The sequence below is a fragment of the Phyllobates terribilis genome, unplaced genomic scaffold (assembly GCF_046119375.1).
Source record: "Phyllobates terribilis strain yellow unplaced genomic scaffold, ASM4611937v1 Scaffold_99__1_contigs__length_5935540, whole genome shotgun sequence".
In the NCBI taxonomy this organism is placed as follows: Eukaryota; Metazoa; Chordata; class Amphibia; order Anura; family Dendrobatidae; genus Phyllobates; species Phyllobates terribilis.
The window spans coordinates 2,612,734-2,640,074 of record NW_027362859.1 but is presented as its reverse complement, the minus strand read 5'-3'; the positions used below and the strand labels follow the sequence as shown (position 1 = coordinate 2,640,074).

At 46.8% G+C, this 27,341-nt stretch overlaps 1 protein-coding gene across 1 annotated transcript; it reads right to left on the bottom strand.

Annotated features, from left to right (window-relative positions):
• Nucleotides 1-1,381: 1,381 nt before the first annotated feature.
• Nucleotides 1,382-26,852, bottom strand: LOC141198706 (uncharacterized). Its single transcript, XM_073663123.1, has 7 exons — nucleotides 26,196-26,852; nucleotides 22,826-22,960; nucleotides 22,517-22,696; nucleotides 22,303-22,426; nucleotides 22,122-22,219; nucleotides 21,833-21,923; nucleotides 1,382-3,164 (listed from the first exon to the last, which is right to left on the bottom strand). Exons 2-7 carry the CDS (start codon nucleotides 22,901-22,903, stop codon nucleotides 2,479-2,481), a joined length of 1,257 nt encoding a protein of 418 aa, XP_073519224.1. The 5' UTR covers nucleotides 22,904-22,960; nucleotides 26,196-26,852; the 3' UTR covers nucleotides 1,382-2,478.
• Between the last annotated feature and the right edge of the window lie 489 nt (nucleotides 26,853-27,341).

Below are 27,341 nucleotides of genomic sequence, written 5' to 3'. Positions count from 1 at the left end.
TGGTCATATAATGCACCCAATCCTAATTTACATCCTCACCAGTGCTCAGTAAATGATCGGTTAATTAGTGGGTGTGTATAAAAAGAAACTCAGCACCCCAGACCTTCACTTGAACTGCAACTTGAGCTCTGACAACATGCCAAAAATCCACCCTGCGACCAAAGCCTTGATTATCAAGAGGCTGGAGACCAGATCCACTGCAGAGGCGGCTGGCACCTTTAATGTGTCTCAGCGTCAAGTACAAAGAATTAAAAAAAGATTTGAAGAGACTGAAGATGTGTTTGACAAGCCCAGGTCAGGCAGACCCCGTAAGACAACTGCACAGGATGAACGTTAATTGGTTAGAAATCCAAAGCAAGCCCCTCTTCCACTGCAGCAGAGCTCCAACAGGCCTGGTCACCTCAAGTCCCTGTGTCAACTAGAACAGTTTGTAGGATTCTGTCTCGAAATAGCCTCCATGGTCGAATCAGTGCCCAGAAGCCAGCACTAAACAAAAGACAAATAAAAAACCATGAGGCATTTGCAAAGTCCCACAGCCTGCTAAACAAATGGACGCTGGAAAAGTGGCAGAAGGTGGATTTCTCTGATGAATGTTCAGTGGAATTACACCACAGCCGCCGCAAATACTGCAGGAGCCCTACTTGAGCCCGTATGGATCCAAAATACACCCAGAAAGATCATGGTCTGGGGTTACATTCAGTATGGGGGGGTGCGAAACATGTGCAAGGTGGAAGGCAATATCAATAGCCTAAAATATCAAGAAGTATTAGCTACCTCTTACATTCCAAATCATAAAAGGGGTCAAATTCTGCAGCAGGATGATGCTCCATCTCATACATCCATCTCTACAACAAAGTTCCTCCAGGCAAAAAAGATCAAGGTGCTCAAGGACTGGCCAGCCCAGTCACCAGACATGAACATCATTTAGCAAGTTTGGGGTAGGATAAAAGAGGAAGCTTGGAAGACAAAACCAAAGAATCTAGATGAACTCTGGGAGGCATGTAAGACTGCATTCTCTGCTATTCCTGATGACGTCATTAATAAATTGTATGAATCATTGTTGAACCGCATGGATGCAGTCCTTCAAGCTCATGGAAGTCACACAAAATATTAAATATGACTCTAATAGCACCACAACTTCATTCATCAATGTTATGCAACATATATTTTTATTTTAAGATAATTATTTGCTTGAATATCACATTACTTTCTGTGGGCGACAAAACTTTGGTCTTGCCAAAATCTGACCATTCGGTGTTCATTAAATGATCAATATTTCACCATTGATGCCAATCTATTTTCTTAACCGAAACCAAATTTGGGAGGGTTTCAGCTTTCAAAAGAGTAATTTATAAAACCAATGGATGAATTTAACGTCAGGTTATAATCTTTTATTTACATAACATGGATAAGCGACATAACTTCTGTCAGGGAGTGTATATGAATGTATTTTAGTTTCTCACTCAGGGTTTTCATATTTTACTTTATACTTTCCTTTCCCCTGGTTGACAGCGTGTTGTGGCCTCCCCTCTGGTTCCTCAGGAGGTACAAAAAACTCCTCAATGGCCTATTAAGAGAGTTAGGTCCGTGGCGTTTTTAGTTGTGCAGCTAGGGCCTTTATAATCTGTACAGAGACTAGTTGGGTGTAGTTGCGGCATTCTTCTCTTTGTGGGTTCTCCGGTGGCTATCAAGATTTGCTTTCTGGTTAAAACATTTCCCACATTTTGAACATGAAAATGGCTTCTCCCCTGTGTGAGCTCTCTGATGTTTGATAAGATTTGATTTCTTTGCAAAACATTTCCCACATACTGAACATGAAAATGGCTTCTCTCCTGTGTGAGTTCTCTGATGTTCGATAAGCGTTGATTTCGCTGTAAAACAGTTCCCACATTCTGAACATGAAAATGGCTTCTCCCCTGTGTGAGTTCTCTGATGTTTGAGAAGATTTGATTTCTGTACAAAACATTTCCCACATTCTGAACATGAAAATGGCTTCTCCCCTGTGTGAATTATCTGATGTTTTATAAGATTTGATTTCTTTGCAAAATATTTCCCACATTCTGAACATGAAAATGGCTTCTCCCCTGTGTGAGTTCTCTGATGTTCCATAAGTGTTGATTGCTCTGTAAAACAGTTCCCACATTCTGAACATGAAAAATGCTTCTCCCCTGTGTGAGTTCTCTGATGTGCAATAAGTTTTGATTTCTGTACAAAACATTTCTCACATTCTGAACATGAAAATGGCTTCAACCCTGTGTGGGTTCTCTGGTGTGTAATAAGATTTGATTTCTCTGTAAAGCAGTTCCCACATTCGGAACATGAAAATGGCTTCTCCCCTGTGTGAGTTCTCTGATGGCTGATAAGATTTGATTGATTTGCAAAACATTTCCCACATTCTGAACATGAAAATGGCTTCTCCCCTGTGTGAGTTCTCTGATGTGCAATAAGATATGTTTTCTCTGTAAAGCAGTTCCCACATTATGAACATGAAAATGGCTTCTCCCCTGTGTGAGTTCTCTGATGTCTGATAAAAGTTAATTTCTTTATAAAACATTTCCCACATTCTGAACATGAAAATGGCTTCTCCCCTGTGTGAGTTCTCTGATGTGCAATAAGATTTGATTTCGCTGTAAAGCAGTTTCCACATTCTGAACATGAAAATGGCTTCTCCCCTGTGTGAGTTCTCTGATGTCTGATGAAAGTTGATTTCTTTGTAAAACATTTCCCACATTCTGAACAGGAAAATGGCTTCTCCCCTGTGTGAGTTCTCAGGTGCCTAACAAAATCTGATTTCTGATTAAAACATCTCCCACACTTGGAACAAGAAAATCTATTCTTCGCTTTGTGAATTTTTTCATGTTTAAGAAAAGACTTTTTGAGGGGAAAACTATTTCCATATTCTGAACGTGAAAATGGCTTCTTTGCTTTAGTAGCAATTTGTTTTTTAATGCTTATTTTGCGACTTTGATTTTCCTTAGTAGTCGGTAATGAATCAGAAGACAGGACCTGTTTCATAGGATCAGATGACAGATCTTTGCTGTGAAGGGATGATGGTATATCTGGAGTAATGGCATTCATTTCAATTGTATCCTGTGGGATCTCAAAATTATCTGATTTGAAAATTGAAGATGTCAGGTGTCCCTCTGATCTCCTGGTACAGACATCTGCCAATAATAAAACCAATTATTATTTTTTAATAAAAATCCTTGTAATTATATATTTTTGAACATTTCTACTTAAACTGTCCGTAAAAATGGGAAGTTATGCAAAAAAATCTAATTATTCACCAAGACAATGACAGTTCACAGTCTAATAGAAAACCTCATAGGATGAACCAGAAGAGTGTAGTGTTCAACTGTTTATTCATTCTGCCTCCCAAATATGGAATAAGAAGCCACCAATGTTATGTAGGTGAAAATAATACCAATAAAAACTTCTACTCGCAAAAAAACAAGTCACCACTCAGGTCCATCATCTGTTAATGGAAAAACAGAGGTTTCCACATTATTAGTGGCTCAAAGGCTCTTGAAAAGCAACATGGCTTCCATAAACCAATCCAGCAATATCTTACCTCTCAAAGTGAAATCTCCCCCTCATTCTGAGCCTTGCAGTGTGCCCAAACCACATTTAGCTTCCATGTATTTGGCATTACTATAGTGAGAAGAACCCACTTAATTTACGGTGTGTGTCTCCTGGAGCACAATCTGGTCACTATGTGTTGGGTTATAAAATGACAAATGTGCAATTTTCACTCTACAAGATCCACTGCGTGCTAATTTCAGGAAAGTGGCTTTGGAGTCAAAATAGTCACTTGTCCTATAGATTAATTCACTGAGGAATATAATTTCCAAAATGGAGCCACTTTATGGTGATTTCTACTGCTCTGGTTTTCTGCCATTTTGTCATATAAGGGCTTCTGCAAATGGTGGGTCCCATCTCCTCTGGGATCTCCTACTGCAACATGTGCTTCTGTCACCAGGAGCCATCTTTTTCCTTGGGAGCCCCATGACAGCACCATACGAGAGAGTAGGATCCACCCCTATTACCCGACAGGAAGCCCTGAGCACAAAATAAAAAGGCAACTCCCACTTCCTCCTTCAATGTGGTTTTATATCCTCAAGGATGTAGAAGCCTGGAGCTCACGGCAGGAGCAGCCGTGAATCATGGAACACCAGTGAATCATGGAACATCAGTGAATCATGAAACACCATGCTGTGTTCTATAGCAACCTCTAGTGAGTGGCAATAAGCAGGGGCCCAGTTGGGCGCTGAAATGATAACATCAGTCTGGAAGAATCTAAATTTAATGATTCCGTACCTACCTACGTTTGTTTGGCCTAGGCCTCATGGCTTGCGTATTGAGCTTCACGGCTAGGCCTCATGGCTTGCGTATTGAGCCTCACTGCTAGTGTGTCACCCTGGCCTGGATGCCACAAATATATTAAAGCTGTGTCTGAGAGCAAGGGGGAGGTTCTCTAGGCAGGGGAACATTAGCATGCAATGCCTCCTGTCTCAGGCCAGTAGGGGGAGCTGGCTGCCCCTATAAAAGCTGGTACTGGGGGCAGGGTTAGGGAGAACCGGATGACCTGTCTCAGGACTGAGACGTGTCCCAGAGCAGAGCAGGGACAGAAAGTTGTATTGCACCTAAGAGGAAGTGTGGCAGGAGGAGAGCCACAAGCCAGAGACAAGAGGAGAAGTGAGCCTGTCTTGGCAGATAGAGGACTTAATCTACCAGACTTTGGTGTCTGAGGCTGGGAGGATTCCACATCCCCAGCAGATAACCAGTTCGCACCGGACTGTATATTCCTTGGCCTAAGAAGCCTGGAGGCCCTGCCACAACAGAAGGGACCAGCAAAGCCGTACAAGGCTGGGAGCAGAAAGGAACCCACGTCGCAGGCCATACAGGCGAGAATACACGGAGAGCTCGGAAACGTGGGCTGTTACCCTATAAGGAGGAGATAGCCAGAAGGAGCACAGAAAGCACGGTAGGCCTACACCCTCACCCTGACCAGGGCCAATTTCCCCGTTTCTCTCAGACATCCAGGTCCCCTCCTAGCCGGGACTGTTTGTGGGTCAATTTACCTGTTCTAGTAAAGACCCTGGACTGCAACCTGTTGTCTGTGTGCTCCTTGCTCCTCCAGCACTATCAGCACTGGGACTCTCACTACCATCACTCCCAACATCCACTACACTGCCCTGGGGCCGCACTCTTCCCGTGGGAAGTCACACCATCCCAGCTGCATACATCATCAGCCCCAGCGGTCTGCCTTGCAGCGGCGGTTCCTAATGACCGCAAATCCACGGGTGGCGTAGTCGGATAATATCAACAGCACATAACGGACTACCACTGGCCTGACCACCCTGAGCCACGGAACCGAGTTGCCACTACTACTCCCACCGTTTCCCTATTGTCCGGATCCGAGTGCCCCACGGCCCAGGGGGCGAGTCAGCTTTGGCGTAGTCGGCAGGATTGCAACCAACCCGCCACAAACGGGTATTGCGTGCCTGAAAAAGACTTTGCACTTACCTGAAAAGAGGTTTCCCGCCGTCCTGAGCCGTTTCCCGCCATTTCCAGCCATCTCCCGCCATCTTCCATCGGTTCCCACCATCTTCAGCCGTTTTCCCGCCATCGGACGCCATCTTCTGTACGCCGCACGGGAAGAAGAGGGGCGTGGACGTCCAAACCGCGCGAGATCCGAAGCTCCGCCCCACGCACCGACGCTGCGCAAGGTCCTGGAAGGGAGAGAGAGCGACGCTGACGTCATCAGGATGCGACACAAGGTCCTCGTCCAGAGCAGCAGCAGCGGAGCCGCGGCCTACAGAAGAGGATCGTCGGAAGGTAGGCCACGCTTAACTAGGGGGGAGGAAGATGTCGGACACAGAGGCACCCATTACCACCAACGCGGCTGCAGCAGCGGTGATGACCTTTTCCCTGCCCTACATCCCTGGAGCGACCTGGCTGCCCAAGTACTCAGGGGAGCCCCATGCCCTAACTGACTTTAAGGAAAGGCTGTACAGTTTGTTCCAGGTTTACCCCCTGACAGAGGAACAGAAGGTTAGCATATTAACAGGGCAGTTAACTGGCGCAGCCCAAAGGGAGGTAAAGTCATGGCCCGCTGAGGAGAAAAGAACCGTGAAGGGTATTCTGGCCCGGCTGCGGGGTACCTTTGACACACGTACCTAAGCTGAAATTAAAATGAGGTTCTATGGATGTAAGCAGCGGGCACAGGACAGCATCAGAGACTATGCCCTAAATTTGCAGGAAGCCCTAAGGGCCATCCAACAAACTGACCCTGGCAGTGTGCAGGAAACGGATAGACTACTAACAGAACAATTCATAGAAGGTCTGCTGTCCAGCGCCCACAGGGCCCAACTGCGCCTCATATTCTTTCAGAACCCTGATCTGACCTTTGCCCAATTTAAGGACAGGACCATAAGGGTGCTCCGTGAACCTGCAACCAGTGGCGCTATAAACCCCCGGCCCCCTGCTCTCACCTACCACCAGGAGGGGCGCCCTCCTCTATGGACCCCGTGGGGGCTGATGCACAGGCCCTGAACCAAGCCCCGTCGAAAGACCTGCACCACCAAGTCCAGGAGCTGACCAGGAGCGTCGCGGCATTGACCAGGACCGTCCAGGCGTTGCAAGTGGACCCGTCAAGACCCATCGAGCTGGCTTCAAGTCCGGAGGATGTCCCGTGGCGTCGACAGAGGAGGATCCCGTCGTTCCGAGGGAGGCCCACAGACCCCTACGCAGAGGATGGACAGCCCATTTGCCGTCGATGAAACCAGCCCGGACACATTTCCAGGTACTGTAATTTAAACGGGTCCAACCTGGGGCAGAGGGCCAACCCCCAGGCATAAGATCACCAGGCCCTTATAATTGGCGTGATAAGTACGCTGGGGGGCGCCCGGTTTTACTCGTGGTGCTGGACGGTATCCCCATGAGTGCCTTGCTGGATACTGGGTCACAAGTAACCACTATCCCTTATGTACTTTTTAAGCAGTATTGGACTGATGCTGATATCACACGGTATCCAGACAGTAACTTGAGCATCATCGCCAGTAATGGCTTACCCGTGCCGCAGATGGGGTTCAAGGAGATGACCATTAAAATTGGTAAAGTTGAACTACCGGCACAGGGAGTGATTATTGTGGAAATTGACCGTCGTGAAAGTCACCCTAAAATAACTGTGGGTACTAACGTGATTGAAAATTGTCTTTCAGAGGTAATTGTAATTCTACAACAGGTGGCGGTGAATGCTTGTTCCAGCCAACAGAGAGTCCTCAACAAGGAGATAAAAGCCCTGATGAGACGGCAGCAGGTAGAACTTTCTGGTTGTGAGATCGGTAGCGTAAGACTGAGTGACCCATTCCCCATTTCCATGCCTCCGAAAAGTGAAATGATGATCTGATGTCGGACTGCAATCGGGTTGAGAAGTAGAGACAACCAAGCCATGGTAGAACCCGCATACTCGGACAGCAGGCCCACCATTTTGACAGCCCGGGGGGTGGTTGATGTCCGTCATAGGAGGGTGCCCGTCCGCATCCTCAACATTGGTGAGAGGGAAGTACACTTACCCAGGTACGCTACACTCGCCAAACTGTTTGTTGTCGAACACAAAGCTATCAGGGCCGTGGAACCCTTGCCTCCATCTCCACAGGCGGAGGGTAACGGCTCCCAGAAACAAAAGGAGGACTGGTGCCAGAAACTCCATGTGGGTGCTGACTCCACTCCCCTGCACAAAAAACAAGGAGTCTACCGGGTGGTACAGGAGTACGAGAGAGTCTTTAGTAAACACCCGCTAGACTTTGGCAGAGTAAAGGGGATAGAACACCACATCCCCACAGGGAGCCACCCACCGATAAAAGAAAGACACAGACCTGTACTCCCTGCACATTATCAGAACGCAAAGGGCATGCTAAGAGAAATGAAAGAAGCTGGGGTCATTACAGATAGCTGTAGCCCCTGGGCAGCCCCCTTGGTTCTGGTGAAAAAGAAAGATGGCACCATGAGAATGTGCGTAGACTATAGACAAATCAACCGTATCACCCATAAAGACGCATACCCGCTGCCTTGAATAGAGGAGTCTTTAGCCGCACTAAAATCAGCTAACTTCTTTTCTACTTTGGACCTTACTAGCGGGTACTGGCAGGTTCCTGTGGCAGAGGCTGACAAGGAGAATACCGCCTTCACCACCCCGATGGGACTGAGTGAGTTCAACTGTATGCCCTTCGGGCTCTGCAACGCACCAGGGACCTTCCAGAGGCTGATGGAATGCTGTCTAGGGCACCGAAACTTCGAGACGGTCCTCCTTTACCTGGACGACGTGATCGTCTATTCGAAGACCTACGAGGACCATCTGAAGCACCTGGCCGAGGTGTTCGAAGCCCTGGCAGGCTATGGCCTGAAGGTGAAACCATCGAAGTGTCACCTGCTGAAACCAAAGGTCCAGTACCTAGGGCACGTGGTAAGTGCGGAAGGAGTAGCCCCCGACCCTGACAAGGTCACGGCAATCAAGAGCTGGCCAAGCCCCTCGAACATCAAAGAGGTGAGACAGTTTCTCGGGTTGGTAGGCTACTACCGAAGGTTGATCCCCGGGTTCACTAAGATGGCAGCTCCTATGCAGGACCTCCTGATCGGACAGTCTAAGTCCAGGAGCCAAAAGCCTCCCTTCAAGTGGGATAAACCGGAAGAGGAGTCCTTCCGCCAGTTGAAGATGGCCCTCACGGGGGATGAGATCCTGGCCTACCCTGATTATGGCCAGCCTTTTATTCTCCACACGGACGCCAGTAATGTGGGACTGGGAGCCGTACTGTCCCAAAACCAACAGGGCAGATAAAGGGTGATCGCGTACGCCAGCCGGAAGCTGAGGCCCACCGAGAGGAACCCGGAGAATTACAGTTCCTTCAAGCTAGAATTCTTGGCAGTGGTGTGGGCCGTAACGGAACGCTTCAAGCATTACATGGCCTCCGCAAAGTTCACCGTGTACACGGACAACAACCCGTTGACACACCTGGACAATGTAAGACTGGGTGCCCTAGAACAGCGGTGGATGGCCCGTCTCTCCAACTATGACTTTGTGATCAAGTACTGGGCCGGCAAAACCAATGCCAACGCTGACGCCCTATCGAGGAAGCCTCACTTACCTGAAGGTGACGAAGACCCAGAAGAGCTGGAGGAGATAGAACTCCCCGCGTTTCACCGGTATGGAGCCGCTCAATACTCCCACCGCGTGAAGGAGGAGGATCTAACAACCGTGACGATCAATCCCCTACCTCACCACAGCTGGGCTGAGACCCAAGATAGTGACCCTGCCATCCGCCTGGTGAAAGATCTGCTGACCCAGGAAGACGCCCGCATGGATCCGGATGCTCCAGAGGAAGCTAAGCAGCTATGGAAGGAGAAGAGCAAGCTGTTCCTCTACGAAGGCAAGTTGTGCAGAAGGATTGTCAACCACCGGACGCACGAGCTGACCTGGCAAGTCGTGGTTCCAAGGCGGGATGCAGCTATGGTCCTGGGGGCTTACCATGACAGAGCGGGGCACTTCGGTTGGAAGAAACTGGAGTTCCTGCTAAGAGGACGGTTCCTTTGGGTCAGCATGAGAGGAGCTGTGGAGAAGTGGTGCAGAGACTGTGGCCCTTGTCACCTAAGGAGGAAGGACCGCACCAGCCAGAAGACACCCTTGAGGCCCATCGTCACCACGCAGCCTCTTGAGCTGGTAGCTCTAGACCACGTCAAGTTGGCTCCAAGTCGGTCAGGGTACATCTACGCCCTGACAATCGTGGACCACTATTCCCGTTTTCTCGTGGTGGTCCCGGTAAAAGACTTGACAGCCCAAACAGCGGCCAGAGCCTTCCAGCAATACTTCTGTCGTCCACACGGGTATCCGGAACAGGTCCTGAGAGACCAGGGTCCAGCGTTCGAGGCTGAAATCTTCCAAGAGTTCTGCAACCTCTATGGCTGTAAGAAGATTTGTACAATGCCTTACCACCCCCAAACCAACGGGATGTGTGAGAAGATGAACAATATAGTCATTGATCTGCTGAAGACGTTGCCCCTGGAGGAACGCAGCCTGTGGCCAGAAAAACTGCCGGACCTAGTAGACCTATACAACAATATCCCTGTGAATGCTACAAACTGCACCCCGGCTTACCTGATGCGAGCCAGACCAGGTAAGCTGCCCGTAGACCTGGAGATGGGAGTCCTAACGCCTGAGGACACCTCCCTGGATGCAGACTGGGATACAGAAAGGCAACTGCTGTACAAGAAGGTACAGGAGAGTGTGGAGAGGAGCCTGGCCCAGGTGAGAGAAAGGCAAGAAAGACTCTTCAACCAACACGCCCTTGCTGGTCCCCTAGAACCTGGTGAGCAGGTCCTGAAGTGGAAGAGAAGGCTACATAAGTTGGACGACCAGTGGGAAAGGGAACCCTACACCGTACTGCAGTCTGACCATGACAACCCAAAGGTGTGCGTAATCACCAAGGACGGAGGAGAAACCACTAGTGTTGTCTCCAGGGACCACCTCAAAAGATGCCCCGAGCAACTCCGTAGTGCAGAAGAGGATCAGAGTGACCTTGAACCCGCAGAGGACAAGGAAGAAATGATCAGCACCGTTCTCGGAGAGTTCCCTCAGTCCTGGACTCGCATAAATGATGCCATAGTGGTACCCGTCCTGCATTTCCTGCAACCGGCACAGCAACAACCAACACCAGAGCCGGAAGGTGAAGAGGAGCAAGCAGTTCCAGAGGCAGAAGAGCCTGTACCAGCAGCCCAGGAGAGTCAACGCTCTGCTGACAGTGAGCCTGCCATGCCTGCGGTAAGCCAAAGGACCCGCAGACAGCTGCCTGCCCTACCTGTACACCCAGCTGGTAGCTGTACCCCTAACGCTAGTGGGGAAAGCCAGGTTGGTCCACCACCAGACAGTGGGCTACGTAGGTCAACCAGGAGCACAAAGGGGCAGATACCCGCTCGCTGGAAAATATAGAGCGCGCTAAGATTGTAAATGACCCTGTTGCCAAATATTGAATTGTTTGCAAAGTTACATGCATGTTTGGTAATTCTGTGTTTCAGTTTCTTGCAGCTACCGTAAGGACTCAAAGGTTATGGACTTTTTATAACCGGGACCTTGTATGGACTGCGTTCGGAGCCTAGCCCAGGAATGAACTAAGACTGTAAAGGACTTGGGGTAGGACAGACCCCCACCTGGTTAAGGCTCCCCGTTGTGCTGGTGATATGGACACCCGGTCACAGGCCACACTGTGACCTTAAGAACTCAATCTGTGCGTCGTCTGTCTGTTAATGTTTTATGGTTATGCATATTGTCTTTGTTTATTGTTTAGTCCCAGAGTACTAAATTTCACTAGGGGGGAATGTGTCACCCTGGCCTGGATGCCACAAATATATTAAAGCTGTGTCTGAGAGCAAGGGGGAGGTTCTCTAGTCAGGGGAACATTAGCATGCAATGCATCCTGTCTCAGGCCAGTAGGGGGAGCTGGCTGCCCCTATAAAAGCTGGTACTGGGGGCAGGGTTAGGGAGAACCGAATGACCTGTCTCAGGACTGAGACGTGTCCCAGAGCAGAGCAGGGACAGAAAGTTGTATTGCACCTAAGAGGAAGTGTGGCAGGAGGAGAGCCACAAGCCAGAGACAAGAGGCGAAGTGAGCCTGTCTTGGCAGATAGAGGACTTAATCTACCAGACTTTGGTGTCTGAGGCTGGGAGGATTCCACATCCCCCAGCAGATAACCAGTTCGCAGGGGACTGTATATTCCTTGGCCTAAGAAGCCTGGAGGCCCTGCCACAACAGAAGGGACCAGCAAAGCCGTACAAGGCTGGGAGCAGAAAGGAACCCACGTCGCAGGCCATACAGGCGAGAATACACGGAGAGCTCGGAAACGTGGGCTGTTACCCTATAAGGAGGAGATAGCCAGAAGGAGCACAGAAAGCACGGTAGGCCTACACCCTCACCCTGACCAGGGCCAATTTCCCCGTTGCTCTAAGACATCCAGGTCCCCTCCTAGCCGGGACTGTTTGTGGGTCAATTTACCTGTTCTAGTAAAGACCCTGGACTGCAACCTGTTGTCTGTGTGCTCCTTGCTCCTCCAGCACTATCAGCACTGGGACTCTCACTACCATCACTCCCAACATCCACTACACTGCCCTGGGGCCGCACTCTTCCCGTGGGAAGTCACACCATCCCAGCTGCATACATCATCAGCCCCAGCGGTTAGCCTTGCAGCGGCGGTTCCTAATGACCGCAAATCCACGGGTGGCGTAGTCGGATAAAATCAACAGCACATAACGGACTACCACTGGCCTGACCACCCTGAGCCACGGAACCGGGTTGCCACTACTACTCCCACCGTTTCCCTATTGTCTGGATCCGAGTGCCCCACGGCCCAGGGGGCGAGTCACTAGGCCTCATGGCTTGCGTATTAAGCCTCACGGCTAGGCCTCATGGCTTGCGTATTGAGCCTCACGGCTAGGCCTCATGGCTTGCGTATTGAGCCTCACGGCTAGGCCTCATGGCTTGCGTATTGAGCCTCACGGCTAGGCCTCATGGCTTGCGTATTGAGCCTCACGGCTAGGCCTCATGGCTTGCGTATTGAGCCTCACGGCTAGGCCTCATGGCTTGCGTATTGAGCCTCAAAGCTAGGCCTCATGGCTTGCGTATTGAGCCTCAAAGCTAGGCCTCATGGCTTGCGTATTGAGCCTCAAGGCTAGGCCTCATGGCTTGCGTATTGAGCCTCATGGCTAGGCCTCATGGTTTGCGTATTGAGCCTCACGGCTAGGCCTCATGGCTTGCGTATTGAGCCTCATGGCTAGGCCTCATGGCTTGCGTATTGAGCCTCACGGCTAGGCCTCATGGCTTGCGTATTGAGCCTCACAGCTAGGCCTCATGGCTTGCGTACTGAGCCTCACGGCTAGGCCTCATGGCTTGCGTATTGAGCCTTACGGCTAGGCCTCATGGCTTGCGTATTGAGCCTCACGGCTAGGCCTCGTGGCTTGCGTATTGAGCCTCATGGCTTGCGTATTGAGCCTCATGGCTTGTGTATTGAGCCTCACGGCTAGGCCTGATGGCTTGCGTATTGAGCCTCGTGGCTTGCGTATTGAGCCTCATGGCTTGCGTATTGAGCCTCACGGCTAGGCCTGATGGCTTGCGTATTGAGCCTCGTGGCTTGCGTATTGAGCCTCAGGGCTTGCGTATTGAGCCTCAGGGCTTGCGTATTGAGCCTCACGGCTAGGCCTCGTGGCTTGCGTATTGAGCCTCATGGCTTGTGTATTGAGCCTCACGGCTAGGGCTCGTGGCTTGCGTATTGAGCCTCGTGGCTTGCGTATTGAGCCTCAGGGCTTGCGTATTGAGCCTCAGGGCTAGGCCTCATGCCAATTCAGGTGTGGGTTTATGTCTAACGTTGGCCTGTCTGAAGGTTTTTTCAGACCGCTTCATAGTTGTGGAAAAACCTGCCACGTTAGGTCTAGAATTTTCCTCAGCTGTCTGCCTCACAGGGGGTTGCCCGATTAGCCAGGCAACTTGGGGCCTGTAGATCTGTTTCACTAAGGTCTCAAAGCTTCACTACCCTTTACTAGCAATATTACTGATATTGGTAAGGAAGGTTTCTAGTCGATGCCCTCGGTCTGGGGTGATTCTATTAAATACAGTCCAAAGGATAGCTGCTGAGTCCAGATTCAGTCAATCCCTCATACTTGGATAGCATATTGAAATAGTCTGCATTTAACATTTGTGTCCCAGTGGTCTTCTTGGTAAAGGTGTGAATGGGGGCGCTAAAAGAATAATAACAATTTAAGTCCAGTTGATCTTCACAATCTAGGATCATTAGTAACGTAACATAGGTTGAATAAAGACCTAGGTCCATAAAGTTCAGCCCTTTCCTATTTTAGGTGCTGGAATCGCCTTTCTTCCACCCGTAATGAGTGCCCCTGGTCCTTCGTATGGTTATTGAAGGGAATAAGTCATGTGCTAGTCCTTTGTACTGACCACACATATATTTATAGATGTAAATGAGATCCCCTCTGAGGAGTCGTTTTTCTAAGCTAAACAAGCTCAACTTTTTCAACCTCTCATCATATGAGAGGCCTCAATCTCTTTAGATGAACTGGCTGATAAACATCTACAGCTCAGTCCCCCCCCCTCCTCCTGCGCTAAGCTTAAAAGAAACCACTATAAGTCCACTTAAAACTCCTACCTAGAGTCTTCGAATGACCTTTTGGACGTTAAGTGATTAAACTCTCTATACCAAATAGGAAATGGTAGGAGGAGCTGCGAGTTGTACTCACCGGTGGGGGGCTGAAAATCCAACATTTGCCCCAATCTACCCTCCTGGTTTAGAGTGATAGGAAACTTGATCGTGCCAAGAGGGCGGCACTATACCGGTCTGACCTCTTAAGGGAGGTATGAGTTGGTTGATAGACCACCAATTGCCTCAATCTACCCTCCTGGTATGGAATGGTAAGATGAACTTGATTGTGCCAAGTAAGGCAGCACTATACCGATCGGCCTTCCTAAGGGAAGTGCGAGCTGGACTCACCGGTATCGATGGTTGATAAACAAAACATTGCCTCAATCTACCCTCCTGATTCGGAATGGTAAGATAAACTTGATTGTATTGAGTTGGCCAGCACTACCGGTCTGCCCTACTAAGGGAGGTAGGAGTTGGACTCGCCGTTATGGGACTGACGAACCGGTAAATAACCCAGTCCATCCTCCTAATGGAGTTGCCCGACAGACACGATTATACCGGATCTGGTAAAATTATTTCAAGACCAGTGTATTCTCCCAGTTAGAAGTGCAGATGGACTAATTGGAAACTAAGTCAATGGAGCCATATTACACTATGTATTCTTGGGATTAAAGTCATAAACTGGTAGACTCAACTAAGTGGCGAGTTGGTTAAATATTCAGTCAGTGCGCTCTTGGAGTGATAAGACGGCAGCGCTGCAATAAACCTATAAAAGGAGGAATCAGTGGATGAGTTAAAATGTCCCCGTACCCGTGAGACTCCTGTGGTGAAGGAGAAGCATCTTTGCAAGTTAAGACAAATGCGTTCACACTGAGGTAAGACCGTTCTGATTATTACTCAAGCACAGGATGATACGTACTTATGGTACATGTTTAACGGGACGGGATGCTAATACCTTAGCTTAAGACCATCTGAGATTTGACCAATACCATAAGAGATCTAGATCTCTTTCTGAATGAGTTGCTTTGGAAAAAAAAAAAAAAGTGTATCAGAGGTGATGGTTATCACTCGGTTTACTTAGTTTCTTTGCTTGAAAACTAAACTATTTGGCATTTGAAGTACTTTAATCTAACAATCTCCATGGTTGGATTATAAAGTTGCTGAATTGATGCTATTATAGGAGAATAGCGTAAATACGATCATCCCTGCATGAACGGTGGATTGTGACTTTTCTTTTGGAATAGCTTAGATTTGTGTCTTACCCTTTCTAGGTACTTGGCTAGATTGTGGTAGCCAGAAACTCCCCAGGATGGAAATCTCGAACTATAAGTGTCCGTTCAGCTTAAATACATTTCTTAGGGGAACTTAACGTTACACCTTAAGGGATATAGAGTACTAAATATTTCTGCTGGTTTTGAAATCCCCATTTTGGCAATCTGGGATGCTCTATCTACTCTTGATAGCATAGAGTTGAGTAGTTTTGAACGATTATGTGATCATTGACCCTAAAAAAGATTCTTATGGCCCAGATCTTGGCCTTACGTGGGGCCTTCAATTGAAAATGCCAAAAATATTAAGGTAGAAACCCTAGTCAAAGCCTAGTTAAGGTTACCAGGTTCCCTGAATCGATTAACTTCTGCTTCTATTACACGCCGAGTCTTAGCACCAGTTCTTATATACTTCAGTTGTTGGTTAGTTGATTTAATGAAAACAGAATATCTAATCAAACCTAAATCAAATCAAATCAATATCTAATCAAATCAAAAGATATTCAACCATGTATATAAGTGAGGTCTCTAAATATAGACCTTTCTCTGGGAGATAAAGAGGACAGAGTGTTGTAAAAATCCTGTTTACTCTTTTGGCGCTTTTGGTTTAAGCTCCAAATCGATAGACATTATGTTGATTGTGAATTTTTTAGATATCATTCAATCTTGAAGCACTATCTGTTAAACTAGGATATTCTGGGTATCTTTCTTCAGGTGTAAGATCCTACAGGGGTGCTCCCTCCCTATTGAAGGACTCCGTTGCTATGGTCTCTCGTATGGTGCTGTTATGGCGGAGGGAAAAATGATATTTACTCACCGGTAATTTGATTTTCCTGAAACCCATGACAGCACCCTAATTTTCCCTCCCTCTGACTTTTGGCTGATGGTTCTTAGTCTTCTCTTCTCACAATGAAGAATGTGCTTGAGTGAATGTATAAATAAAAATGATGATGAATTGGGTGACTCTTACTTGACTCCTGGAAACCACATTGAAGGAGGAAGTGGGAGTTGCCTTTTTATTTTGCGCTCATGGCTTCCTGTCCAGTAATAGGGGCGGATACTACTCTCTTGTATGGTGCTGTCATGGGTTTCAGGAAAAAAAAATTACGGGTAAGTAATTACCATTTATTCATTCTGCAAGCAGTGCTGGTGATGGAAGAGACGTCGGAAGAACAAGCTCTGGGTGGCGCTGGCTCTGTCCAGCCAATAATAGCCCCAGCCCCCCGAGGAAGCCAGACATGGCGAAACTTGTTGGGGTGGCTATGTATATATTTTCGGTAGCACTAGGGAACCTGTGTATGTCCTAGTAAATAACGTGATCAACTAATCTATGAACTGCAGACATAAAGGAAAACTATAATGAATATAATGAGCTCATGATATCAGATGTATTCTAATACTATACAGTTTCTAGAGACTTAATATCAGAGTAAGGGCACAGACAAACTAGTGTAGTTTTAATTTACTTCTTTACCACATTTTAGTAAAGCAGTAATAAAAGACATTTTTTTATACACCCCTCAACCAGGGTTTTTTTTACCCTCTCGGTAATTTGTCAATATGCATATGACAGAAAATACCCAAAAGTGACAAAATTCTAAAAACTGCACCCCTCAAGGTGCTCAAAACTACATTCAAGAAGTTTAGTAACCGTCCAGGTGTTTCACAGGAATTAATGGAATGTGGAAGGAAATTTTTAGGCTTCCTCCAAAATTTGTTGTGCATGCTGATACTCCACGTGGGGGAAAACAACAGTTTGGGTGCATGGCAGGGCTCCGAAGAAAAGGATCGCTATTTGACTTTTTAAATGTAAAATTTGCTGGAATAATTAGCGGACGCCATGTCGCGATTGGAGAGCCCCTGATGTGCCTAAACAGTGGAAACACCCTACAAGTAACACCATTTTGGAACCTAGACCCCTCAAGGAACTTATCTAGAAGTATGGTGAGCTCCTTGAACCCCCATGTTCTTCACAGAAGTTTATAATGTTGAGCCGTGAAAATACAAAAAATCTAATTTTTCCCACAAAAATGTTTTTTTGCCACACATTTTGCTTCTTCACAAGGGTAACAAGAAAAATTGCACCACACAATTTCTTCTGCAATTTCTCCTGAGTACGCAGATACCCCATATGTGGGAGAAACTACTGTTTGGGCGTACGACACAGCTCAGAAAGGAAGGAATGACATTTCTTTGATGGAGTGGTCTGCGGGTGTCATGTCGTGTTTGGAGAGCCCCTGATGTGCCTGAACAGAGGAAAACCTCCACAAGTGAACCCATTTTGGAAACTATACCCCTTAAGGAATTTAGTTACCATATTATGTGGACTATATAATGCATTTTTTAACAAGAAAAAAACTCTTGTTTAAAAGTGTGTGCGTCTTATAGTTCGGAGGCGGCTTCCTGTGATGGAGTAGAAAGCGGATACCGCATCCTCCCCAATCACAGAAAGAGGTGTTGTCTATTCTTCTGCTCTGCACTGATCTATGTGACCTGTGAAGAGCAGGAGAGGAAGCTTACCAACAGAACAGAGGCTGCAGGAGCCAAGCAGCTGAAGGACCTTCTGCAACAGTAATTCCAAGACCTTTCAGGTCTGCGAGTGTCATGTCGCTTTTGGAGAACACCTGATTTGCCTAAACAAGTGACCTCTTTTTGGAAACCTGACCCCTCAGGGAACTTATCTAGATGTGTGGTGAGCACCTTGAAACCACAGGTGCTTCACAGAATTTTACAACGTTGATCTGTGAAAATGAAAAAAAGATATTTTTCCCACAAAAATGTTGTTTTAGCCCTAATTTTTTTCATTTTCACAAGGATAGCAGGATAAAATGGACCCCAAAATTTGTTGCGTAATTTCTCCTGAGTATGCTGATACCCCATATGTGGACGAAAACTACTTTTGAGGCACAGTGCAAAGCTCAGAAGGGAAAAAGTGCCATATTGGAGTTCAGATTTTGCTAGACTGGCTTGAGGGTGCCATATCACATTGGCAGAGCCCTTGAGGAGCCAGAACAATAGAACCTCCCCCATAAGAAACCCTATTTTACAAACTAAACCTCTCAATGAATTCATCTAGGGAAGCAGTGATCATATTGACACCACAGGGGGGGTCACAGAATTTTATACTATTGGACAGTGAAGAAAAAATAATAACATTTTTCCCACTAAAAATTTTTTTAGCCCTAGATTTTGCATTTTCACACTGGGAAATGGATAAAAAATGGCACCAAAATTTATCCCACAATTTCTGCTCAATGTAGAAATACCCCATATGTGACTGTACAGTACTGCTTAGCCACACAGCGAGACTCGGGAAGGACGGAGCAGGACTCCATATACAAAGCCCATAAGTGCTAGAAGAGCAGAGTCCCCCCTCAAGTGACCCCATTTTGTAAAATATACCCCTTTGGGAATTTATCTACAGGTGTAGTGTAGATTTTCACTCCATGTTTTTTTTTTCCAGAAACAAGCAGCAGTGGATGTTGCTGAGTGAAAATTGCAAACTACCTTTGTAGTGACCAGTACGTTGTAGTGGCCAGTACGTTGTAGTGCCTGTATATTGTGCCTAGCTCATGCTTCTGGAGACATGCACCCGTTAATTAGGCCGACTCTCATCGCTACACAAATGCCAAACATATGGACGTTAACTGCGGTTTGGGCACACTGTGGTGCTCAGAAGGAAGTGGAGCATTTGCATTTGGGAGAGCAGAATTTGCTGAATTTCTTTTGAGGAGCAAGGAGCCATTTTCACTTTTCCAGAGCCTCTGTGCTACCAGTAACGTGGTTAGTCCCTCATTATATGGGAACTATTGGCAGTGAGACAACGTCGAACTAGTAGGAGACGCCCTCTAGTGGACGTGTTCATTATCAATGAATATAGGTGATACCATGGAAAAGAGAATATAGTTTCTCTTACTGGTGACAAATTAATAAATTAGAACTAGTGATGAGCGAGTATGTTCTGTTAACCCTTTCAGCGAGCATGCTTGGGCGATGGCCACTTGTTTTTCTTTACTTAGCTGCTTTTTTCTTGCCATGATACAAATTCTAACAGTCTATGCAGTAGGACTATCAGCTGTGTATCCATCTGACTTCTGCACAACACAACTGATGGTCCCAACCCCATTTATAAGGCAAGAAATGCCACTTATTAAACCTGAAAGGGCACACCTATGAAGTGAAAACCATTTCCGGTGACTACCTCTTGAAGCTCATCAAGAGAATGCCAAGAGTGTGCAAAGCAGTCATCAAAGCAAAAGGTGGCTACTTTGAAGAACCTAGAATATAAGACATATTTTCAGTTGTTTCACACTTTTTTGTTAAGTATATAATTCCACATGTGTTAATTTATAGTTTTGATGCCTTCAGTGTGAATGTACAATTTTCATAGTCATGAAAATACAGAAAAATCTTTAAATGAGAAGGTGTGTCCAAACTTTTGGTCTGTACTGTATGTGTTTTGAGATACAGTATTTGCATGTCATTTTAGAGAGATTAATTTTCTCTCATTATCATGGTATTTATTTTGTATTCTTTATGTTGCAGAACGGCTTCTCCTTATTTTAATCACTGATCATCATCCTCCACGGCCCACAGGCTGATCCACTTACACCTGTTCACCTCCTGTGATATTTCCAGGCTTATTATTCTTTTGTCCTATAGTCCTGCACGGCGTCCATCCCTCATCCCACAGTGGAACGCAAACTCCCCTGTTCTGTAACGCACTCTACCCACTCAGTACACAGTCTTCTTGCTTGTGGAACGCAGGACGCAGCCTCTGACATGCACGTCCTGCACCGTGGAACGCACGTTCGCCCTCAGTTTCTCCAGTCACGCCTCCTATGCCTTCAGGCAATTGATAGCGGCACTCGACACGGCGTCACTTCCGGTGATGTCACTGCTATCCAGACACCGCCTCCTATCGCTTCAGTCCACTTCCAGGAACGTTACACCAGCGGTTCACTCTGATTGGTCTCCTGGGACATTAGGTCCCGCCCTCTGACCACATATACTAGGCTTTCTCCTCCCTTGACATGGCGACCTTTGGAACCAGCGGCGGATGCCACGTTTCACGCCTGTCATACTTCCTGCTCTCACTACTGGGTAGGTTTCTACATATATCTGCAGGTACCGATTGGATAATTCCCTATGAGGCTGATGTTCTTATAGCTGTTTGTCTCCCTAGATCCTGTCTTTCCACTGAGACACTGTGTCCTTCCTGCTTTCACCTTTAACTATATTCCTAGCAGTCTAGTAGGTCACACTTATTATTATTATGTGCTCTCTATTGTAATGTTATTGATTTTCAGATGATTATATGAATTTCAGAAATACCTTATGACAGTTTGTTTCTACTACCATATTTTTCGGACTTTAAGACGCACTTTTTTCCTCTAAAATTTTGGAGGAGGGGGGGGTGCGTCTTATAGTCCGATATACACTGTGGCTGTGGGTGGTGGGGGATGTGGGGGAAGTGACAGTGGCGGAGTAGCGGTGCGCAGGAGGCAACTGCCGCCTTCTGCAGCCTACATTGTGCCCACTACTAAAGAAAATTAATATTTACGGCTCCCCACGCCCATGGACGTGGGGAGCAGTGAATATTAAATTTTCCTTAATAACCGGCACACTGTGCCTGCAGCTCCTGGTAAGTATGGCACCCTGTATGTATGGCCTCTCTCATCCCGGTATGCATGGCCCCCTTCATCCTTGTATGTATGGCCCCCTCATCCAGGTATGCTTGGCACCCCCTGATCCCCCTCACGCGGCACAAAAAAAAAAATAAACTTTCATACTCACCTCCTCTCTCCTCCAGTGCTGTGTCACGCTATGTGCCTGAATAGTCACTGATCCCCACGCCGGGACTGTGTGCGTGGGGAGCAGTGACCATTCATTCTCCCTAATAGCGCGCACACTGTAGCCGCAGCGCGGCTCCTGCTGCGCTCAGAGTGACCGCTATTAAAGGCAATGAATATTCACCACCACTTAACAGGGCATCATGGCCACATTTTTTGCTTACATTTTTTTTTATTTTCCTCTTCTAAAACCTAAGTGCGTCTTATGGTCCGGTGAGTCTTATAGTCCGAAAAATACGGTGCTTTTTATGCTTTTGTCTGATATATGTAGTTTTTAATTTTTTTGTCTTTATGCTGCAGTACACACTGATGAAGGTTTTAAGGACCAAAACAATAGTATCTGTGTTGGACTGCAATTAAATACATTAAAATTATGCCTGTCTGAGTGCCAAGATTCATTTGCTATTTGAATGGCTTTGACCCTACTTGTTCACCTATTCCAGCAGTGCTGCGGTTTTCTACACTATTATCTGAGATGAATCTGTAACTTCTCTGCATTTAGTGGTCACTACTCACCTGGGTAGTCATATGTAGGAATATCCTCTTTACACCGCTCATCACCCCTCACATATGTCTCTGTAGTATTAATATGAGTCAGATCTTCACCCTGAAACAAATATTGAAAGAGTCACAGACAGATGGAGAAGTCCCATCTATGATCAGCTCTAATCCTGCCATCTCCACCGTTCTCATTACACAAGTATAAAACATATAATACTGGTGGATAAAACAAGACTGAGCACAAGACCTTCACAGCTGTCTACACATCATAGGGGAGATCTCATGACACCTTTTCTCCATCTACCTGATGATCCTGAGGAACATTGGGATCTTCTTGTTTACAGTCCTGTGGAAGAAGAGGACGGGGACATCTCTCTGGTGTTGTCCTCTTACTGGATAGATCTGGAGGAAACACATAGAGGGACTGAATTCATTGTTTAAATACAGATAATTATAGGTCGTGTGTATTTAGTCCTGTCTATTACCTGGTGATGTGAGGGGCTGGGGAACCTCCATCATGACGTCCTTGTACAGATCTTTGTGTCCTTCTAAATACTCCCACTCCTCCATGGAGAAATAGACAGCGACATCCTGACATCTTATAGGAACCTGACACAGAAAATGATACCGTCATCCCCCCGATCCCTTCATAGTGTTACTGTATAATGTCCCAGCATTCCTCATTCCCAGCAGTGTCACCTCTCCAGTCAGCAGCTCAATCATCTTGTAGGTGAGTTCTAGGATCTTTTGATCATTGATGTCCTCATGTATCAGGGGGTGAGGTGGAGGCCCTGTGATTGGGCTCAGGGGTCTCCTCCATTCCTCAGACACAGGGTCCTGACAGCGCTCACTAGAGGTCTTCTTCACTACTGTGTAACCCTAGTTATGGAGAGACACATTAATAAATCTCACTACAGACATTTCCAGAGTCCTCACCTCTCCAGTTCTGTCCATCTGTTATTCCCATAGATAAGAATGATGTAATGTGACATCATCAGAATCTCTCACCTCTCCAGTAAGCTGGAAGAGGATCTCTAGGGTGAGGCGTAATATCCTCTCCGCCATCTTGTCCCTGTCCATATCCATGCTTAATGAATGAATCAGAAAAATTTTCTTATTTAGGGGATCCGATATTGTAGAGACCTGAATGAGAAGAACATGAGCCGATGTAAATTCATAAAAATCCTGAGTAATAATACAATCACTGGAGATAATAAAGGGAAACATATGAGATTTACTATTTTCTACTATTTAGTTTTCTTCTTTACATCTAGTAATAAAACCTATACAGTGCCTACAAGTAGTATTCAACCCCCTGCAGATTTAGCTGGTTTGATAAGATGCAAATAAGTTAGAGCCTTCAAACTGCAAATGAGAGTAGGTTTTATGAACAGAAGCATAAATCTTACAAACCAAAAAGTTATGTTGCTCAGTTGAATTTTTTTAAATTTTAAACATAAAAGTGTGGGTCAATTATTATACAACCCCTATGTTTAATATTTTGTGGAATAACCCTTGTTTGCAATTACAGCTAATAATCTTCTTTCATAAGACCTGATCAGGCCGGCACAGGTCTGTGGAGTTATCTTGGCCCACTCCTCCATGCAGATCTTCTCCAAGTTATCTAGGTTCTTTGGGTGTCTCATGTGGACTTTATTCTTGAGCTCCTTCCACAAGTTTTCAATTGGGTTAAGGTCAGGAGACTGACTAGGCCACTCCAACACCTTGACTTTTCCCTCTTGAACCAGGCCTTGGTTTTCTTGGCTGTGTGCTTTGGGTCGTTGTCTTGTTGGAAGATGAAATTACGACCCATCTTAAGATCCTTGATGGAGGAGCGGAGGTTCTTGGCCAAAATCTCCAGGTAGGCTGTGCTATCCATCTTCCCATGGATGCGGACCAGATGGCCAGGCCCCTTGGCAGAGAAACAGCCCCACAGCATGATGCTGCCACCACCATGCTTGACTGTAGGGATGGTATTCTTGGGGTCGTATGCAGTGCCATCCAGTCTCCAAACGTCACGTGTGTGGTTGGCACCAAAGATCTCGATCTTGGTCTCCTCAGACCATAGAACCTTGAACCAGTCTGTCTCAGAGTCCTCCAAGTGATCATGAGCAAACTGTAGACGAGCCTTGACATGACGCTTTGAAAGTAAAGGTACCTTACGGGCTCGTCTGGAACGGAGACCATTGCGGTGGAGTACGTTACTTATGGTATTGACTGAAACCAATGTCCCCACTGCCATGAGATCTTCCCGGAGCTCCTTCCTTGTTGTCCTTGGGTTAGCCTTGACTCTTCGGACAAGTCTGGCCTCAGCACGGGAGGACACTTTCAAAGGCTGTCCTGGCCGTGGAAGGCTAACAGTAGTTCCATAAGCCTTCCACTTACGGATGATGCTCCCAACAGTGGAGACAGGTAGGCCCAACTCCTTGGAAAGGGTTTTGTACCCCTTGCCAGCCTTGTGACCCTCCACGATCTTGTCTCTGATGGCCTTGGATTGCTCCTTTGTCTTTCCCATGTTGACCATGTCTGAGTGCTGTTCACAAGTTTGGGGAGGGTCTTAAATAGTCAGAAAAGGCTGGCAAAAGAGATCTTTAATCCACACATGTGAAGCTCATTATTCTTGGTGCCTGAACTACTTCTTAATACTTTTGGGGGACCAAACAGAATTCTTGTGGTTTGAGGGGTTGAATAATAAATGACACTCTGAATTAACTTTTAACGTTTTTAAAAAAAAAAAAAAAAAAATTTGCTGCAGTGCATTTCCCACTTCCAGGCTGATCTACAGTACAAATGTCACAATGCCAAGTTAATTCCGCATGTGTCAACCAGCTAAATCTGCAGGGGGTTGAATACTACTTGTAGGCACTGTATATTTTAGGCCACAGACAACAAGCAGTTTCTTCCTTGGAGTCTGTAGCTGAACACGTTTCTCATAGACTCATCTTCCTTATTGCTAATTCTCGTCTCATTTATCGACACTGGAATCGGCATTAACAATACTGCAGGAGATATTCATTACACGTGACATGAGAAATAACTACTTCATGATGAGGATGACATTTTGATCTTCAACTACGGCTCTAGAAACATATTTGGCCAGAGTCCTGTCACCCACTAGATCACTACCGGCCGTCTATATGAATGTTTCCCGTCTTCCCCGGACTGTCATCTTCTAACACGTTAGATCTCATGTCTTATTCACACACAGAAGTTTGAGACATTATAAAAGCTTGTTTGTAAGAACACCAACACAAGAGGTATTTGATGCCAAATTCTCCATATACAATGTATTTTTTTTCTCTGGATAGGATAGGAATTTTTTAGCATTTTCATGTAGGTTTCCATATATTATATGAAAAACACCCCCAAAAAATAAAATTGGGGATGGAGGTACTGTGGGAACATTATACAGTGTGTGGGTGGATGGCGGTACTAGGGGAACAGTATACTGTGTGTGGGGGCCAAGAAAGGGGCACTGTACTATGGGAGCAATACATGATTCATTCACAAAAACACCCTAAACATAACATTTTTAAAACCACCCCACAATTTGTGAATCTTCAGGATAAATCGCTTTCTAACCATTTTATTATTAAGCTAAAGTGTCTAAACAGACTTTCTTTCAAATCCATAAAGGGGCACTTTTCCGCGTTTGTCATTCAAGAACTGTTGGAGGATTATTAAAGATGATAGTTTTCCCACAAATTAGATGGGACACCTGTGGATATTGGTGGATTTTACCTGCTACATTTCTGTTGTGATTTACTCGGTAAAGTGCCCTTGTGTTAAAGGGGTTGTCCACTACTTTATATGATCCCCCAATGTATTCCCCCGGGGCCCATAAGTGTTTCTCAATACTTTGTGGTGCCTTTTCTGCCTGTGAGTGGCGCTATCACTGGCCGCTCACAGGCATCACGTGACCCCTGGCTGCAGTCAGCTCTGACATCCGCTCATGTCACGTCAAGTTCCGGCTGCAGAAGGTGGTACTCACTGATACGTTTCACGGTGGACGCTGGGCTGTGGCGTGGGTTACCCAGCACGTCACACCCGGCATCCACCGCACGCTCTTCCTCTCCTCATTCATTGGGAAAGCGAGCGGGGGATGCTGGGTGTGATGCACGGGGTAACCCCGCCCACAGCCCAGCATCCACCGCGAGGAGCGCGTCACTGATGTTAGTCTCACTTGATGTGACATCAGTGACGGGTCACGTGATGCCTCTGAGTGGCCAGCGGTAGTGCCGCAAGGAGGCAGAAAAGGCACCGCAAGGTATTTACAGAAACATTTCTGGGCTCCGGGGGGGGGTACGTTGGGGGGTTCATATAAAGTAGTGGACAAATTCTTTAAAGTGGACATTGGACAAACGTCACGATCAATTACAATCAGACTGAAGAAACAACACTCCTCTGTTCGGCTCTATGAGTCTAGGATGAAATCCACTGCGGCCGCTGCAAGAAAAGAATGAAGAAGAGCAGAAGTTTGGGGAGACCACCGTGGCCAGACATTTCCCGGAGATGGTGATAAAAGTTTTGATCTCCGATGGTCGGTGTTAGAAGAAACGACCGCAGCGGATTCACAATCACAACGCAGTAAACTTCTACAGAGACGTGTTCTGGATTTACTCCCTGGAATCACTTTCTCCCAAAGAGTTAAATGACGTCTGTAACTTTAATGTCTTTCTATGAAGCTTCTTCTCTGAACTTTATTCCTCTGTTGTCTGTCGGGGAGTTGTTTTCAAAAAAAATATTTTTGGGTGTTTTCTTTCTTTTAGTTTACTGGATTAGTAATGGGGGTGCCTGATAGACTTCTCTGGGCTTCTGTCCTTCATCCTGCAGTCGTCTGAATGGATCTAATGTGGACGGGAACCAGCTAAGCCGCATTCTGTCCACAGCTGTTACCTCACTGTTCACACCACACAGAGACCCCAAAAGAATCTCCGTGCTGAAGGGGTTAATGCCCCCTGCGCCCAGTAATGGGGTCTCCACATACCTCCACCTGCAGAGCCGCCACCACATATATGGCTGTTCTGTGCGCACAGGAGCTGTGATGAGGTCACAGGAGGGGAGGAGTCAGGGGTCACATGATCAGGGGCCTCAGTGGATGCAGGACTCTGCTGTGCTGGTTGTCATGGTGCTGGATGAGCTAAAGTTTATGTGTGGGGTCAGGAGGGGTTTACAGTGTGGATGTAGCAGAGCCACGTGTGTACGAGGTGTACGGAGCAGAGCCGCGTGTGTACGAGGTGTACGGAGCAGAGCCGCGCGTGTACGAGGTGTACGGAGCAGAGCCGCGTGTGTACAGATCGTGTGTGTATGGAGCCGTGTGTGTACAGAGCGGTGTATATATGGAGTTGTGTGTGTACGCTGTATACAGCTGTATACTCCCAGGTTCGGGCGGAGACACCACGGCTCTTTATTAGACGGGAGAAGAACTGACACTGGACATTCAAAAAAACTGCGCTTGTGTGGCACCCTGCTATTCACAGGTACCACAGGACCCAAAAGGGGCATGGATGGACCTCTCCACAAG